At 42.6% G+C, this 18,332-nt stretch overlaps 1 protein-coding gene across 5 annotated transcripts in view; it reads right to left on the bottom strand.

The window, feature by feature from the left end:
- Window positions 1-17,442, bottom strand: part of RPN2 (ribophorin II) — a 34,235-nt gene extending 16,793 nt beyond the window's left edge. For 3 of the 5 annotated variants that reach the window (XM_073309698.1, XM_073309700.2, XM_073309699.1), the window contains exons 1-9: window positions 17,250-17,332; window positions 15,763-15,956; window positions 12,978-13,073; window positions 11,409-11,584; window positions 9,604-9,679; window positions 6,644-6,778; window positions 2,564-2,740; window positions 1,949-2,067; window positions 858-963 (exon numbers count right to left, since the gene is read on the bottom strand). In XM_073309698.1, the coding sequence (XP_073165799.1) occupies window positions 858-963; window positions 1,949-2,067; window positions 2,564-2,740; window positions 6,644-6,778; window positions 9,604-9,679; window positions 11,409-11,584; window positions 12,978-13,073; window positions 15,763-15,956; window positions 17,250-17,286 (1,116 nt within the window). In that variant the 5' untranslated portion in view covers window positions 17,287-17,332. The other 2 variants (XM_073309701.1, XM_073309704.1) reach the window with 2 other exon arrangements.
- Window positions 17,443-18,332: the final 890 nt, after the last annotated feature.

Below are 18,332 nucleotides of genomic sequence, written 5' to 3' on the forward strand. Positions count from 1 at the left end.
TTATTCACAACTACATTTCCTTGAACAACAGGTAGCGGGCGACTGTTTCTACTAGCAGAGGTGTGTTTGAACAAGCGCTTTTTAATTTGCACCCACAACTTGACTCTCTCAGTCTTGCTCTGACACGAACCGAACATCCATGTCTCCCTCTTTTCAGGATGAAAGGAACATAAGTTTGACTGTAGATGTAGAGTACATACAAAGACAAAAAAAGATCAACTACTTAATTTTCAAGTTATATAAGGAACTGTGTAACATGGCTCTTTAACCACATCCTGAAGTTTATGGGCTCAAATTCTGAACAGCTTGGAGAACCAACATTTCTAGTGAGTTTTTCCCTTATTTCATACTAATAGATGTTATGCAAACAGTTGCTTTACATCGCCAACATTACTAATCTTTGCTCTGTATCTGATGTACAAATATTACCTATTAAGTGATTAATAATCAGTGAAATAACTAATTGATCCCCTTCCTTGCCCCCTCCAGATCTAGTTTCTGATCCTGAGGCAAAGCCATAACAATAATAATACCCAACTCTTAGACCGTACTTTGCATCAGTAGATTTCCAGGCTCTTTATGCCCATTTTACACAAAGGGAAACAAACAGGTGAAGCGACTTGCCCCAAGGTCACAGAGCAGGCCAGTGGCAGAGGAATTCACACCCCTCTGCCCCCAGTTTCCTGACTCTGAGCCCCATGCTCAACCCCCTTAGGCTAAATCAAAGTCTGTTGCTTTGCAGAAGATTGTGATGGCACACATTCAGTACAATGGGACAGATCTTCATATGGTCTAAATTAAAAGTAGTTCCATTGAATAAACACTTCACAATTAGACAGCAATCAAAACACACGCACCTCAACTTTGTTTGCAATTAATCGACTGTCACCATCAACGCTGATGGAGAAATCATAATATCCACTGGCAGGTTTGACATTCATGAAGTTCAGCTCAAAGATGTCTCTGTGACAACAAGAGCAGAGATATAAAGAACAGAAAACACATGCTCTACAATACCCATATGGGAAACTTGTGCAACTATACAGAAGTGAAAGACTCCAAAGAGCAAGGTATACTAGATTTTCCTCTACTACAGCTTACAAGTATCTGAGAGAAGCAGCATATAAAAATTGAAAAATATTAGCATGAATACAGCATTTCTGGGTGAGAAGAGACTTTCACCCTTCCAAAAATAAAGATATCTTCTACATTTAAGTCTGATATTTTCTAGGTACACTACATTGTAGTTTTATTACAGCATTTTTTCTTGTAGGCAAAGACGTACGAGATGCTCTATCTACAGCAACTGCAATGGTTAACGGTCATGAGCAGAGGAACAGTAAGTTTATAACAGAGTGGATGTACACAGTAAAATGGAGGTCAGGAATGATCATTTCTTTTGAAGGTGGGGCAACTTCATCTCACCCTCACAAACCCTTGCTAGATGAGTCTGAATGGATAGATTATGGCAGTAACCCCAAACGTGGTTGTTTAGAGCACCATATGTGGCTCTCATTAAGTCCACATCCCAGGTGCAAGTCTGGTGTCAGAGCAAACAGTTAGGATAAGCATATACCACACTACCCAAAATAAGTAAAGCAGTCCTAAGCAGACAGCTCAGTACTGCCAAAATCATTCTTCATCCATCCAAGGAGTTAGGGAAAGAGGAGAAGCACCATATGTTCCCTCCCAGCAGTCAGAAATATTGTTGGGAGGGGAGAATTGCATCAGTGGGGAAATGACATGTGGCAATGATTCAGTATCATTACTAAAGAGCACTCTAAAAGTCACTACGCTCACCAAAAAATCATTATTGTGTCTTGAGTATTCCATCATTTAAGAAGCGTTTCTTTCTTATGAGAGGCAGAGAAGAGGGGAAAAAATCCACTATTATAATAATAGAGGTTGCTCCTTTATGTCAAACAGCAGAAACAGGTTTGTTCCTTACCCTGAAATGGCAAACGGCATCTGGTGAAGGACAGTGGCTTTGGTAGAAGCAGACTTGGCATGGTCTAGCTTCACAGCTGCTTGAGTCAGTGGCTGTGACATGACATTGGTCACTTGCAGCTAGAAAGAGAAAACGTGATTAGTAAGAGTACGATTCACATTTCTGGGAAGGCTACCCCTCAGGGAGCTAATTCTTGGAAGACGGAGAAGCATCCAAAGACAACTCACTTGTAGGAATCCCCTGCCCTCTACTACTATTCCCCATGATTTGATTGACAAACATGTCAAGTTTGAAACACAGCATCCTCAATCTACCTAGTTCCTTATGATGCCTTCATATCATGATCAGAAACATTATTAATTCTCCTAATAAAAGCAATTACACGGAACACTGTGGTGCTTTTTGTGGTAGTGTCTCTGCTTAATCCCCAGTACACAGGGGTCCATAAGACTCATTTCACATAGGTACTAAATGTGGGTTTTAGGAATTAAGTATGCACTTGAGCCCTGGTGCCAGAAGTGAAAGGAGTTATCCAATGCACTAAGGCTTCCCATCCCTGTAACACTGCAGATTGAGCCAAGAAGATTATGGACAAATGCAAGTCTAGGAGCTCACCCTGAGAATGGGTTGATGATGAGACACAGCTGCTGGCCCATCAGGGACGACGATGATGGGCAAGTGATAGCGGTTCTGGGATAAAGAACCTGCAGCACAAGCCACGCTGAAGGCCTCAGAGAGTGTCTCAAAGTTCTTCTTGCTAAAAATTGCATTCATCAGCTGGATTATCTGATCCTGAAACAAAGAGGAACCAATCATGTCAGCCAAACATGGGGGGGTGGCGGGTAAGGAAGGAGAGGGAGGGCCACTTTCCCCAACATTTGAGAAGGGCCCAGCCTAACAAAGTGCTAAAAACCTCCTTGTGCAGGAATAGAAGCTTTGACTTATACGCCGGTGATTTTACCTTAGATCTCTCTGCAGATATGATTGGCAAAATAGTCTCATACAAATACAAATATAGTACCCAACAGCCACAAGATTGATGTTTCTTTTATTTTAAATTCATTTTGTTTAAACTATTATTAGGTCAGCCCTATAACAATGGAAGGTTAGTTACCTATACTTCGACTGGGTTGAACCTTAGAATCATAGAATATCAGGGTTGGAAGGGACCTCAGGAGGTCATCTAGTCCAACCCCCTGCTCAAAGCAGGACCAATCCCCAATTAAATCATCCCAGCCAGGGCTTTGTCAAGCCTGACCTTAAAAACTTCTAAGGAAGGAGATTCTACCACCTCCCCAGGCAACTCATTCCAGTGTTTCACCACCCTCCTAGTGAAAAAGTTTTTCCTAATATCCAACCTAAACCTCCCCCACTGCAACTTGAGACCATTACTCCTTGTCCTGTCCTCTTCTACCACTGAGAATAGTCTAGAACCATCCTCTCTGGAACCACCTCTCAGGTAGTTGAAAGCAGCTATCAAATCCCCCCTCATTCTTCTCTTCTGCAGACTAAAGATTCTTAGACTAAAGACTTAGGATTCTTGTTCTTGGGTCTAGAGTTCCCAGCACAAGACACGAGGGTGAAGCCTGAATAAATAAAGAATCTTTAGAATTCCTATTTGTTTCAAAATATAAGGCTACCCCTTGATATAAGCACAGGCATTGGGGCCAACTTTGGATATGAAAATGGCATTGTACTCAAAGCCAATAAGAGGCCTGTATATACACCTCACGTCCCAGAGTGTCCGCCCAATATCCGAGGAATGTATAGTTTGTTTATCATTACAAAACCGGACCAAAACCACCCGCCACAGTCACCTCCTAAACAATCTCCTTTTAGTTTTCTCAAACACATTTAAAGTTCCTCTAATTGCTCAGTTTCCACTGTGTTCATATCTACTGATGTCTCATTTTTCTCATGTTTGCACCTACTGATGGTCAGTGGACATGAGACCCCAACTGAAGGCACCCAGATGGAAGCATCAGATCCTCTATTACGTGCCAATTTCACCAAGTGATCTTCTCCAGAACAGAGCATCTTGAGGGATCGGGGACTTAATCGTCAACAGATACATTGGTTTAACACCATGAAAACGGTAAGGGGAGTTGTTTTAAATATTATAAACCCGCTAAACTTTAAAATAACTTGGGTGGCTTTCTGAAAAAGAGGTATTTTCCCCATTCAGTTAAAGTCATCCAACAAAAGAGCTCCTGACAGTCTGATTTAGAATCAACGCTAAACAATTTTCTCTAATTGGACCAATTTATTTTTTTCTGTCTTGGGACTCTGACAGTCTGAAATGTGCGACTGTGTTCACCAGAACCTCGGTGTCAAAAGCGACATCCAAATTACTCCAGCATCAAGTCTGTTGGCAGCAGCATGAAAAAGGGCCAAGAATGAACTCAGATTCCGTACACAGGCGTCATGCTCAACCCCCTCCATTGCTGCTATTACCTGAATGATGCACCAAGTGGCTCAGCATAGCTTCTTTTTTGAGGTCCTTACATAAAGCAGGTTATAATAGTACATTGAGGTTCAGTGAACTGTACCCTAAAAGACACTAAGTAAATGATCCTGCAGAGGGCTCGCAATAATGATTTCTATTAGGGCTGTCGATTAATTGCAGTTAACTCACGCGATTAACTAAAAAAAAAATTAATCGCGATGAATTGCACTGTTAAACAACAGAATTCCAACTGAAATTTATTAACTATTTTTGGATGTTTTTCTACATTTTCAAATATATTGACTTCAATTACAACACAGAATACAAAGTGTACAGTGATCATTTTATATTATTTTTTATTACAAATATTTGCACTGTAAAAATGATAAACAAAATAAAGAGTATTTTTCAATTCACCTCATACAAGTGCTGTAGTGCAATCTCTATCCTGAAAGTGTAACTTACAAATGTAGATTTTTTTTTGTTACATAACTGCACTCAAAACCAAAACCCTTTTACACTTTAGAGCCTACAAGTCCACTCAGTCCTTCTTCTTGTTCAGCCAACTGCTAATACAAACAAGTTTGTTTACATTTACAGGAGATAATGCTGCCGGCTTCTTATTTACAATGTCTCCTGCAAGTGAGAACAGACGTTCGGAAGGCTCTTTTGTAGCCAGCATTGCAAGGTATGTACGTGCCAGATATGCTAAACATTTGTATGCACCCTCATGCTTTGGCCACCATTCCAGAGGACATGCATGCTTCCATGCTGATGACGTTCATTCTGCCATCTATTTCTTTTTATAGCAGTCTCAGATGATGACCCAGCACACGTACATTTTAAGAACACTTTCACTGCAGATCTGACAAAATGCAAAGAAGGTACCAATGTGAGATTTCTAAGGATATATACAGCAGTCGACCCTGGGTTTAAGAACCTGAAGTGCTTTCCAAAACCTGAGAGGGATGAGATGTGGAGCATGCTTTCAGATGTCTTAAAAGAGCAACACTCTGAGGCGGAAATTACAGAATCCGAATCACCAAAAAAGAAAATCAATCTTCTGCTGGTGGCACCTGACTCAGAAGATGAAAATGAACATGTGTCAGTCTGCACCACTGTGAATCGTTATAGAGCAGAACCTGTCATCAGCATGGACGCGCGTCCTCTGGAATGGTGGTTGAAACATGAAGTGACGTATGAATCTTTAGCACATCTGGCATGTAAATATCTTGCACCGCCACCTATGACAGTGCCATGCAAACGCCTATTCTCACTTTCAGGTGACATTGTAAATAAGAAGCAGGCAGCATTATCTCCTGCAAATGTAAACAAACTTGTTTGTCTTAGTGATTGGCTGAACAAGAAGTAGGATTGAGTGGACTTGTAGGCGCTAAAGTTTTAGATTGTTTTGTTTTTGAATGCAGGTCTTTTTGTACATAATTCTATATTTGTAAGTTCAACTTTCATGATAGAGATTGCATTACAGTACTTGTAATGGGGGAACTGAAAAATACTATTTCTTTTGTTTTTTTTATAGAGCAAATATTTGTAATGAAAAATAAATATGAAGTGAGCACTGTACACTTTGTATTCGGTGCTGTAATTGAAATCAATATATTTGAAAATGTAGAAAACATTTTTTAATCACAATTAATTTTTTTTAATCACTTGACAGCCCTAATTTCTATCTACTCTCGCTATGTACATATTTCTGTTCTGCCTACTGATGCTCATAGTGTCGGAGAACCAAACTTTTGTGCTTAGATTCATGTCCTAAGAGTACATTATTGGAAGACTACTTCCCTCCCGGGTATATTTCTCTGTAGAAATCAGGTAGACCTCTCCATTTAAGGAGTCACAAACTAAGGTGTTTGGTTTCAGAGTGCTATATGAAATGTGAAATATAGGGAACAGCCGCCAAAACACTGGGTTCTTTTTTCAATCTATTTCAACAAATTCCCTCAATAAACAGAAAATCTAGGATGCAACTGCCTTTTCCTTTGGTAAATTTGAGAATAATTCTTTATATCTGTGGTACTTAAGACCAACTTTCCTCCTGGCTGGTAGTTAAATAATGGGCGCTTGCATAGTTCCCTTTTACCAGCTTCCTATGGGTCAAATTCTGATCTCAGTTACACATGCTGCTTACACCTTTTAATGATCTCCAGATACAATAATTAATGTTCTTTCACAAGTGGTTTTTTACCAGCTACTATACCCTCTGGATCATAGGATCTGGTACATACCTCCTTCATCGCTGGCTCTGTACCCACATGGTCTGACAGTCCATAAGTAGCAGCAACAAATAATGCAGTAGTCTCAAGTCCTTCTTCAAACTGCAGATATACCCCACCTAGGTCATCCAAGCGGGCAACAAGGTCCTGGCAGCAACAAGAGAGAAAAACTGTATGAAAAGTAAAGACAAGTACCACTGACAGCAGAACTACTGAGATTAATTCCATCTATTACACATACCTTCATGGAGTATTTGTATTGGGATCACGATGAGAATTTTTTCTACTGTAATCTGAACAACCTTTATAGCTATGAAAATATCCAAAACACAAGACCTGGTAGTAATGAGGGACTTTAACTACCCAGATATCTGTTGGAAAACTAGTATGGCAAAATAAAAGGATGTCCAGTAAGTGACTGGAATATACTGAGGATAACTTGTCATTTCTGAAGGTAGAGGAAGTAACTAGAGGGACAGTCATTTTAGACATGATTGTGACTAACATGGAGGAATTGGTTGTAAATCTGAAGGTTGAAGGTATTTTGGGTGAAAACAATCATGAAGTGAGATTTCAAGATTTTAAGAAAAGAAAGGAGTGAGAGCTGCAGAACAAGGCCAAAGCAGACTTTAAACTCAGACCTGTTAGGTAAGGTCTCCTGGGAAGAAAATCTAAGGGAAAGGAGAGCTGACAGTTTCTCAAAGAGACAATATTAAAAGGCACAACAGCAAACTATCTCAATGAGAAGAAAAGATAGGAATGGTATATATGGTCAATATAGCTCCATTAGGAGCTCTTTAATAACCTGAATATTAAAAGGATTCCTACAAAAAATAGAAACATGGACAAATTGCTAAGGGTGAACATATAAAAGAATAGCAAAAACGTCTATAGACAAAATTAGAAAGGCTAAGATATAAAAGGCAATAAGAAGAGGTTCTTTAAATACATTAGGCACAAAAGACAGACAAAGGGAAGTGTAGGTCCTCTACTTAGCAGGGAAGGAGAGCTAATAATGGACAACATCAAGTAGTCATTTAATGCCTATTTTGCATAACTCTTCACTAAAAGGTAAACTGTGACTAGATACTCAATATAAGTACTATTAACAACAAGGGGGAGAAGGAACACAAGCCAAAGTAGGAAAAACAGGGTTAAAGAATATTTAGATAAGTTAGATGTATTCAAGTTGGCAGGGCCTGATGAAATTAATCCTTTGGCACTTAAAGAAGTAGCTGAAACAATCTTGGAATGATTGCAATTATCTTTGAGAACTCAAGGTGGACAGGTGAGGTCTCAGGGGACTGGAGAAAGACAAACACAGTACCTCTCTTTAAAAAGGGGAACAAAGAGGACCCAAAGAAATACAGATTAGTCAGCCTAACTTTGATACCTGAAAAGATACTGGAACATATTATTAAGCAATCAGTTTGTATGCACCAAGAGGATAATAGGGTTATAAGTCAGAGACAACATAGATTTGTCAAGAACAAATCATGCCAAAGCAACTTAATTTCTTTCTTTGACAGGGTTACTGGCCTGGTGGATGGGGTAGAGAGAGAAACAGAGACAGAACATATCTTGATTTTAATAAGGCTTTTGACACAGTCATACATGATATTCTCATAAGCATTCTAGGGAAATATGATCTAGATTAAATAGCTATAAAGTGAGTCACAACTGGTTGAAAGACCATACTCAAAGAGTAATTATTCATGGTTTGCTGTCAAACTTGGGGGATGTATCTAGTGGTGTTTTGCAGAGCTCAGCTTTTCATTAATGACTTGGATGATGGGAATGCAGGGTACTCTTATAAAATCCGCACATCACACCAAGCTTGGAGAAGTTGCAAGCACTTTGGAGGACAGGACTAGAATTCAAAACAACGTTGACAAACTGGAGAATTGGTCTGAAATCAACAAGATGAAATTAAATAAAGACAAGTGCAAAGTACTACACTTAGGGAAGAAAAATCAAATGCACATCCCCAAAATGAGGAATAATTGGCTAGGCAGTAGTACTGTAGAAAAGGGCGTTATAGTGGATGACAAACTGAATATGAGCCAACAATGTAATGCAGTTGCAAAAAAGACTAATATCATTCTGGGTTGTATTAACAGGAGTGTCGTATGTAAGACACAGGAGGTATTTGAATGGCTCTATTGGACATTGGTGAGGCCCCAGCTGGAGTACTGTGTGTCAAATGCTGGGCACCATACTATAAGAAAGAGGTGGACAAATTGGAGAGAGTGCAGAGGAGAGCAACAAATGTGATAAAAAGTTTAGAAAACCTAATCTATGAGGAAATGTTGAAAATGGGGCTTGATAACAGTCTTCAAATATGTTAAGGGCTATTAGAAGCAGCACAGTGATCAACTGTTCTCCATGTCCACTGAAGGCAGGACAAGTAGTAATGGGCTTAATCTGCAGCAAGGGAGATTTAGCTTAGATACCAGAAAAAACTCTCTTATTATAGGGATAGGTAAGCAGTGGAATAGGTATCCAAGGCAGGCTGGGGAATCCCTGACATTGGAGGTTTTCAAAGAAAAGTTAGAGAAATACCCATTAGGGATGGTCTAATATACTTGGTCCAGCCTCAACATAGGGAGCTGGACCAGATGATGTCTTAATATCCCTTCCAGTCCTACATTATTAGGACCGTGTGAAAATATTCTTGCATCGTTTTGAGAAAAAAAACAGAAGTAGTAAATAAAGGCATTAATTGGCTTGAACCACCCTAGTAATTTTCTAGGTTTAATATGAATTTAAGGTCACTTTTGTTAGAGCTAGAGTCCACATACTTGTTCAACCTTATTCACAGGGAAGAATTCTGCTTTGAAAGGAGTTTTCGAACAAACTCCAGCACTGCAGGGTAGGAGGGAGTTAGCCAATGCTGTATTCTAAAACAATCTTTCAGAGCTGCAGATTTCTAAAGACTGCCTCAGCAATTTAAGAATAAAGCAAGTTCCTACCTCTATCTCCTCCACAATGCCATTCAGGTCTGCCTGCTGGGACAAGTAAGATGCTGTCTGTAATGCCTGAATGGTTCTGGAACAATGAAAATCAAAGCAGGGATGAGCAAGTAGTGTGTGATTTTACCCGTTTAAAAGCATAACATTGTTAAAACCAAAGCAATTACACAGTTTGAATTACAGTTGAAATGGAAAACACAGGCAGATAGTACATTCCGTCAGTCGATTTGGGAATGTGGAGGGGGCGCTCAGGGGGCAATAGAAACCTGAAGACGTACACGGGAAACTGAATATTTAATTTCAGCTATGTCAAGTAAAGGGACACTTTTGGGTTAAGGAAAATGCATGTATAAAAAAAATACTGTACTTGCATTACTGATAAATCCTTAAGTCAATTTTTTTGCATTTCAGTGCTTAAGGATTTCCAGAGACTATAAGAATCCAGAAGTCCCAGAGACGATAAGAATCCAGAAGTTTGGACGGGCACAACTGCTATCAACACTTGTGAAAATGAGAACACCTGTATCAGTCCCTAAATATGGATTTGGGGCCTGACATTAGGAACTTACGTTTGAAAGTCTGGGCCCTACCATTATTCAAAGTAAATTACAGTGTTAAAATTACAGTGATCACTCTCGGGGTGTAACAGTTTTCACAAACCCCCTCTTCCCCTTTTTAAAGATGGATGTTCAGGTCTCTACTTTCTTGCTACCACTTATCTGTACTACACAAAATTACTCAGCATATTTTTAAAAACGAGCAGAAAATTGCTTAGAGCTGGGTGTGGGAAAAGGAATGGGTGTAATTACAAGCAAAGTATACAAAGATTGGGTCAAGACTCTCAATCAAATGTACTTTTCTGACAGGATGTTTAATAGTAAATGTCCATTTTGGTCATGATTCGCAAGTTATTCACTGGCAAAGTGAGTGCTTATTACACATAGGATCTGGTTTTCTTGAGTACATTTCCTGCCTAATAAGCAAACTAAAACACCGATTGACACGAGTGTCAAACAAACTGCACTGATGTTATAATACTGGCAGGACAGAGCTTCTTATTTAGAGCCTCAGTTGGATGCTCAAAACACAGAAATTGCTCTTGTGGAGCACACCTTGTGAGATAATATTGTCAAATCACTGCCAATCAGTGGAGGAAACTTCAGAGGTCTGAGCCATCAACGGTCCCAATACTACAATCTGCTGACGTGCTGATCTCCCGTTGTCTGTCAGTGGGAGTTGAGGGTCTTAGCACCTATAAAGCTTTCTCTCTTCTTCCCCACCTTCTTAGGAACAGCTGCATTCTCTTTCCAAGCTCATCAACTCGAATAAAGCTATTAAATTCTTCTGATGCTAAATATCACAATGCTTGTGTCACCAGACAAAGGATTCCCCCCCCCATTAGCTCTCTCGACCTGTGAGCAGATTGAGGCAGAACAAGCCAGATTCTACAGAGATCAAAACAAATGAACTTTTATTTTTTTTTAAAAAAGCCAGTCAGTTTCTTCTAAGTTCATTGTTCTTAAACTAAAATGAAAATATTAAAAACTGGTTTGCAAAACCTGAAGGTGAACAATTAAGGGAAGAGAGCATATTTTCACCCGCTCATTCACAAGCATTTTATTCTCCCAAGCAATAGACATTGGAGTGGATAGAAGTCACCGCTGGAAATACAGTGTCTAATTCACTAAATCTGCATTATAAAAAAACCCCATACATGTGCAAGTGCCCTTCACTTTAAAAGAAGCCATCTTTACAAAGGATGAATATGCAGCTGAGTGAATTGTTTTATTTTGTGCAAAACTTACGCCAGGACGTTCTCTTCCTTGCTAAGACGAGAAGTGAGGGCACTAAGTGCTTCCTGGGATGCTAGAGGAAGCCCAAAGCCACTCAGGGCTCCGACGGCATGGAAGATCTGGTTGACTGAGGAATCCTCACTGACAGCTGCAAGAAGCAGCTCTCCGGTCTCATTTGAAATGGCAACCTGAGACAGAACACACAGAAAATGTAAGACCATGTTTAAATTAATCTGTCCTCAAGAATGAACGGGTGCTCCACATTTGACCTAAGAATGGGCAGAATTTGGTAGAGGGAAAAGGTCCTCTGTCATTTGTCATCTTTTAGGTTAAATAATAAAAATCATATTTGTATTGCAATGGCATCCAGGAGCACCAGTCACAGACCAGGCCACGCTGTGGTAGGTGCTGTACACAGAACAAAAATATGATCCTTGTCCCTAAGTGCTTATAAAGTATAATGTGACCAGTTTTAGTGATTCCTATCAAAAAGATAGTGGCTCCTTTTTTGGCTATGTAATAACTCACCAAGAGGAGCCCAAACAACATGAGGACTACCCTCCACCCCAAAAGAGGCTGGCTCTGCTTCAGATACCATATCCGCTATCTGTTCATGCATGCAGTTTGCTTGGTCAAGGCATTAGGGGTGGAGGGTCAGGCAGCAACCTTCACAACCCTGAGATCCTCTGACATCAGGAATGATGTGGAGGGGAATTTGCGTTGATAAAAGGGGGTGACCGTCCAGGGGCAGAAGGGATATCTGCATGATGACCACCAGTGTTGCCACGTGGCAAAAAGATACAGAGTAACTTGATGGTGAGGACTGTATAGCAATGGGGGCAGGTATAGTCAGGTTTGGGTTGTATGTGAATTTTGAACATATTAAAGAACATTTTGTAACAAGACACATACCTAACTTAGCAATCAAGTGGTCTTATGCATGCATGAGTATTGTGACACAGTCTTTAATTATATGACCACATAATACTTTTCTACAGGGCCCGCTGCTGTATTCAGTACACAGGATGGACACACAAGGGGGCAGAATTAAGGTTGCACTGGTCACTCTAAATCTGGCATTTTCTAACTTTAAATTGCAAAATCAAGCATGCAATGTTATGTTAATGTAGTTTTTGAATGTACAAATTATAAGGCCCTCAAAGCTATGCCCCTGCATGAAAATGCTGATGGTGCTGAGGTAAAAAAAAGCCATATTGCTCTCTACCTCATTAAAACTCAAGGTGAGGTGAAGAAAGTAAATTTTTGTCCAAATGTTCAGAATTGTTCAGGATCAAAATACTTGTTTATATATCAACTTCTACTTCCCCCTGCTGTTAGTATCCTGCAAGGTGGCTGTGTTTTTGTTGTATTTTATATGTATGATTTATTAAATGCCTGGGGATCCTCTAGGAAAAGGTGATTTTATATCATAGTCTTGATCCTAGAGGATCCCAAAATACTTTGTAATCCATAAAATAAAACACAACCACTTTACAGCATGCTAACACAAGATGAAGAAGTCGTTTTGGCCAAGAACAAGAGCAAATGTTGAAACTACTATAATTAGGGGCTTGAACTCACCTCACATCCAGACAGAGCCTGACTGGCTTGTGCAGCATAGAAAAGGGAATCGACACTATTGGGATCCATGTTAGACTTGATGAAGTTACATGCAGCCTGTGCAGAAAGAGAAGTCAATTTATGATTTGAGTCACGCCTCTTGCCACTAAAAATGGAGTTCAGTGACACTCTAAGAAGACCTTAAACACTCTTTGCAAAGGAGACAACTACATGCAATTCACTTCATTCTTGTATTGACCAAAAACCCAAAGTAGGAAAACACACTCTAGAAAGCCCAGTGATGAAATCATTTGCATGTTGTCTGCAATTCAAATGAATGCTGAATTAAAATTGTGTCCAATTTTACTAACCATATTGGACTTAAAATGTATTTAGCAGAGCCACCCCTTCAAGGACAGAGGAAATCCATGTGAATGGTGATTTTACAGATTAAAACACAGTTGATCAGTAAATTTAACATGAAATGGTTAACAGATGACAATCCAGACTTCCAAAAATAAACAGGAAGGAAATCAGCTCAACAGATACAAACTTGAAGTTAAGCAATATGAATTTTTCTCTGCATCCTATGACAAGTTTCTCACTGACAGACTAAAGGGATAAGCAGAGGTCAGATCATTATGATAAGGCACATAAGTTAAAAATAGGAGAGAGTTTTCAACCATTTGTAGATGTTATATGAATAGCTGCTCCTTGAATAACTGGAGAGAAAGTCTGTCACAGGGTTTGGATACATTTATTCTACTGGATGAAGCTAAACACTACATAGTATTTTTGAGTATCAAAATATTACGACTATTTGGCTAGCATTTTGTTACTACTTAAATAACTGGTTAAACAAAAAATTAGGTAAGTTCACGGAGGACAGGTCCATCAACGCCTTTTAGCCAAACTGGTCAGGGATGCAACCCCATGCTCTGGGTGTCCCTAAATCTCTGTCAGAAGCTGGGACTGGACAATTTGGGTTGGCTCATTTGACAATTGCCTTGTTCCTATTGCCTCTGAAGTGTCTGAAACCAGGCTCTGTTTCAAGGGGTCCTCCAAGCAGGGCTGGCATTAGACTTGCTGGGGCCCAGGTCAGAAAGCCAAAGCCTCACCGCCTTAGCGACCTAGTTTCACAGGGCCCCCCGAGCAACTGCCCTGCTTGCTACCCCCAACCCTGGCCCTTATATGCAGAAAAACAGTTGTGGCCCAGGTGGGCTGTGGAGTTTTTATAGCATGCTGGGGAGGCCTCAAAAAGAAAAAGGCTGAGAACCCCTGGGCTACATGGACCATTAGTCTGGCCCAGTATGGCCGTTCTTATCACTCTTAACCATGAAAAAGTATAAGACCTAGAAAAAATAAGTAGAAAAATCACACATACTGAACACATATTGACAGTAAGCAAATGCTACGCTACTGCTGACAAAATGGAGAGAGTTCAGAGAACAGCAACACTATCATTAATGGGCTAGAGGAACTATTTATGAGGAAGGATTGAAATAGATAACTATGTATAGCTTAACTAGGTGACATCTGAGTAGGGTGATGTGATATCTACTCGTGTTTAAAAGATGTAAACGCTAAAGATATCGAGGAATTATTCGTAGTAGGAAAAGAGCGTAAAGATGCTAGGAGCTTAGGACATATTCGTGATACACGCTCTAGAAATATATCTGTATTATAGCCAAGGGCAACAGGAGAAAATTATGTGGGAGTTTTTCCACTATACTCGCTAAAAAAAACAACTAGAAATGGGACAGGAGCACAGTGCAAATTCCAACTTAACAACTGCAAAGTGGTCATCTGATTTCAATGAAAGTGAAACATTTTGAGTAAACCAGCATGACAAAAAGCCATTCCCCACAGCTGAGAAGCAATGACAAAGTGAGTTGAAAGGTATGCTAATACAAGCTAATGTAGTAAAATGAATGGTCTTGTCAGTATTGACGTTTTATGAGTAGTAACTACAGTATTAGCTTATTAGCAACGCCTCAGTTGTCAGCAAAACATTGCTATTATCCAGCAGTTGCCAATAAGCAGAAGACAGGTTTGCAAGGCTGCAGCCAGGGAAGAAAGTGCTGGGATGGTGCCTCTCCTGGCTACATCCCTGCAAAATTGCGTGGAGAGCACAGTAAGAGGTACCACGCAGCATGAGCATTCAAGCTGCAGCTCTTCTCCCTTTTACTGCCCTGCCACTTGCTCCCCTTGCAGCCTACAGACCCTTACCTCCTGTGAGGTCCTTGTGTGCTTGCATGCCTGTTGCCAGTACCAAACCCCATTAAGAATAAAGTAAATGGCATGGGACCGATTCCCAGCAAAGTGTTGCTAATCTGTTAATATCTGGGTTGTTATTAAGCATGATCTACTGTAGAGGAAAATGTAGCTGTGCGTTTTCCCGAATAAAATGCAATATAGTAATATGGTATGGTAGGGGTAAAATTCACAGTAATCAGTGTTACTGATCACAGATCAACAAAATGCTGCACTTCTTGTATTATATTTTTTTCCACAATACAACACAATAGCTCAAGAAATGCCAAGAAAAATCAGATACTTAGCTTGAAAGAAGACCAATAATTAATATTAGTAAGTTATTTCAGGCACCGTTCTAATGTTACTGCTTTTGGAAACACTTAGTGCAACAGGAAGTACCTAACCAAGTTACTCATATGCAGAAATGCTTCCAACTGGTCTCCAAACCTAGGATTTGACAACATATGAAAAAGATCTCATGACAAAAAAGGGTGAGAGGGTGAGAAGTGAATTTTTTTTGACTATACAATTTATTGCAGCATCTCCTCACTTGTTCATCAGATACTTGCACTCCTAGCTTGCTGAGTCCTACAATGGCGTAAAAAGCAGCTTCTAAATCATTGAATGGGCGGTCCAAGGAAGCTTTCAGTCTCTCCACATCACGCCTTGTGAGATAATGGGTAGGTGTCAGGGCTCGGATGCTGGCCACAACCATTAAAACCAAGAGGAAGAGGGTGTGTGAACCTGAAAAAAGAAAGATGCTATTGAGCAGAGTGCATTTTGTTTCATTAACAGAAGGCATGTTTGGCATTAGTGAATAGTTGGCATTGCTGGACTAGCAATGTGGTCCACCCAACTTGAAAACACTTCAAATGGAAATACCTATTCTGGCCCATCAACTCCACAGAACTGAGCAGGAGAACTTAGTTTGAAGGCCACTTTTGGTCTCTCACTCTTCTGGATGGCACAGGCTAGGAGCACTGCAGAGGTGATACTCTCTCAGATCCCTAGTGACAACCCACAGCAGCCTCTGAATAGTTCTGACACTCTGAATAGTGACCAGTAAAACTGTTCAAGTCAGAAGTGGCGACATAAGGCTTTGCAAGAATATTATAGACACGTGAAAGACAATACTTAAGGTGCAGGATCACCCAGGAGTCCCCTGTGAGCAATTTAGGGAGCTAAAGACTTGACTTGGTTCCTAGGTAACCAAAAGGGCTCCCAAGGGGGGAGAGCTGGTCAGAGGGCAGCTGGGGAAACTAAGTGCAGGAAAGATTTCAGTGTGGGATTGCACCCCGACTGCACAATTGTGCTCTGCTGACCTGTATTTTCCACTGCCAGATGGGAAAATCGCCAAGGGCACTACTAGAAATAGACAGTGCTAGACAGTCCAATTCTGGCAGCCCTGTGGGAAAAGGCAAGGGGAAAAGAATGACAAGGGGTGGGACGACTGCATAAAAAGAGAGAACAGAGAAAGAGGATCAGGTCGGGCTCAGGGCTTTTGACCTAATTTTCAAAACAATCAATGGATCAAGCCCCAAAGACATTAAAGACCAATTTCAATCTATGAGCCAGTGTGACTGCCCTGCTCGCCTGGGACAGCGCAGGTCACCGAGCCCTGGGTAAGGGCGGGACCGAAAGCAAGCTCGGGGGAAGGGAGCCGCCCAGGGAACGAACTGCCAGAGGAGCCCGAGCAAGTCCCGAGCCTGACCATCCGCAGGGAACCCGCGACGCCTCCCTCCTCCAGCACCACGACACAACCGACACCCGGAACCCCTCGTGGCTAGGTCAGCCCCCGGCCGCTTGAAGGGGGGGCCCACAAAAACTCCCCGGGCCGGGAGATAACGGATCCCCCAAGCCCGCCCCCCAGGGCTGGGGCTCCCACACGCCCCCTGCACCGGGCAGACCAGCCGCCCTAGGGCCGGGGCACGGCGGGGCCCGGGCCGCTTCCCTGGGCGGCCACACAGCGCTCGGGCGGGGCGGCCGCGTACCGGCCCGGGAGCGCTCCTCCCCAGACCGTGTGGCCCGGGCCCCCACCTGAGGGAGCGGGATCACCCCGGACAGGCGGAACCATCTCGCTCTGCAGGGGCAGCTGCCCTGAGGGGAGGGGGAGGCTGCTCCTTACCCGGGGCCGCCATTCTCCCCCTGGCCGCCTCACCAAGGGAAGGAGAAACGTGTCTGCTTCCGCCCAGGGCGCCGGCCCGTACCACCCGGCTCCGCAGGGAGGGGGGAGCGTAGAAGGGACGCGGAAGGAGTCAAACGGCAATGAGCGCTAGTGCATTAACCCTTCTCGTCCCTCCCGAACGGGGAACAAGCACAACCCGCCCTGGGGGTGGGCGCGGAGCTGAGACAATTCCAAAGTATCCCCCCGGTGAGGCCGCGTGGTTCACTCCTCCCGGTTCGCTGGGGGGGGCGGGGCTCTGGCTGGGATGTGTATTTCGCTGATTGGTTGAATGCCCAGCCACTCAAATTAAGGGAGGCAGGTTTAAAGGGGCAGTTGGAGGAAAAATTGAAACTCGCAGAGAGCAATCGTTAGAGCAGGGGTGGGGAAACTACAGCCCGGGGACCACATCCAGCCCTCCAGATGTTTTATTCTGGCCCTCAAGCTCTCGCCGTGAAGCGGGGTCTGGGGCTTGCCCTGTTCCAGCCAGGGAGCGGGGTCAGGGGCTTGCCCCACTCTGCGCAGCTCCTGGAAGCAGAGGCATGTCCCCTCTCCGGCTCCTATGCTTAGGGGCAGCCAGGGGGCTCCGCATACTGCCCCTGCAGCTCCCATTGGCCATGAACTGCGGCCAATGGGAGCTGAAGGGCAGCACCTGCAGACAGGGCAGTGCACAGAGTCACCTGGCTGTGCCTCTGCATGGGAGCCAGAGGGGGTTCATGGCGCTGCTTTTGGGAGCTGCTTGAGGTAAGCGCTACATGGAGCCTGCACCTCTGACTCCCCCCCCCCACTGCAACCCCAGCCCTGATTCCCCTCCCACCCTGAAAAGTCCTCAGTCCCAGCCCGGAGCACCCTCCTGCACCCCTAACCCCTCATCCCCAGCCCCACCCCAGAGCCCGCAGGCAGATCCCTTACCCCCACCCCGGCACCCCAACCCCCTGCCCCAGTCCGAAACCCACTCC

The sequence above is a fragment of the Lepidochelys kempii genome, chromosome 13 (genome assembly GCF_965140285.1).
Source record: "Lepidochelys kempii isolate rLepKem1 chromosome 13, rLepKem1.hap1, whole genome shotgun sequence".
NCBI classification, from domain to species: Eukaryota; Metazoa; Chordata; order Testudines; family Cheloniidae; genus Lepidochelys; species Lepidochelys kempii.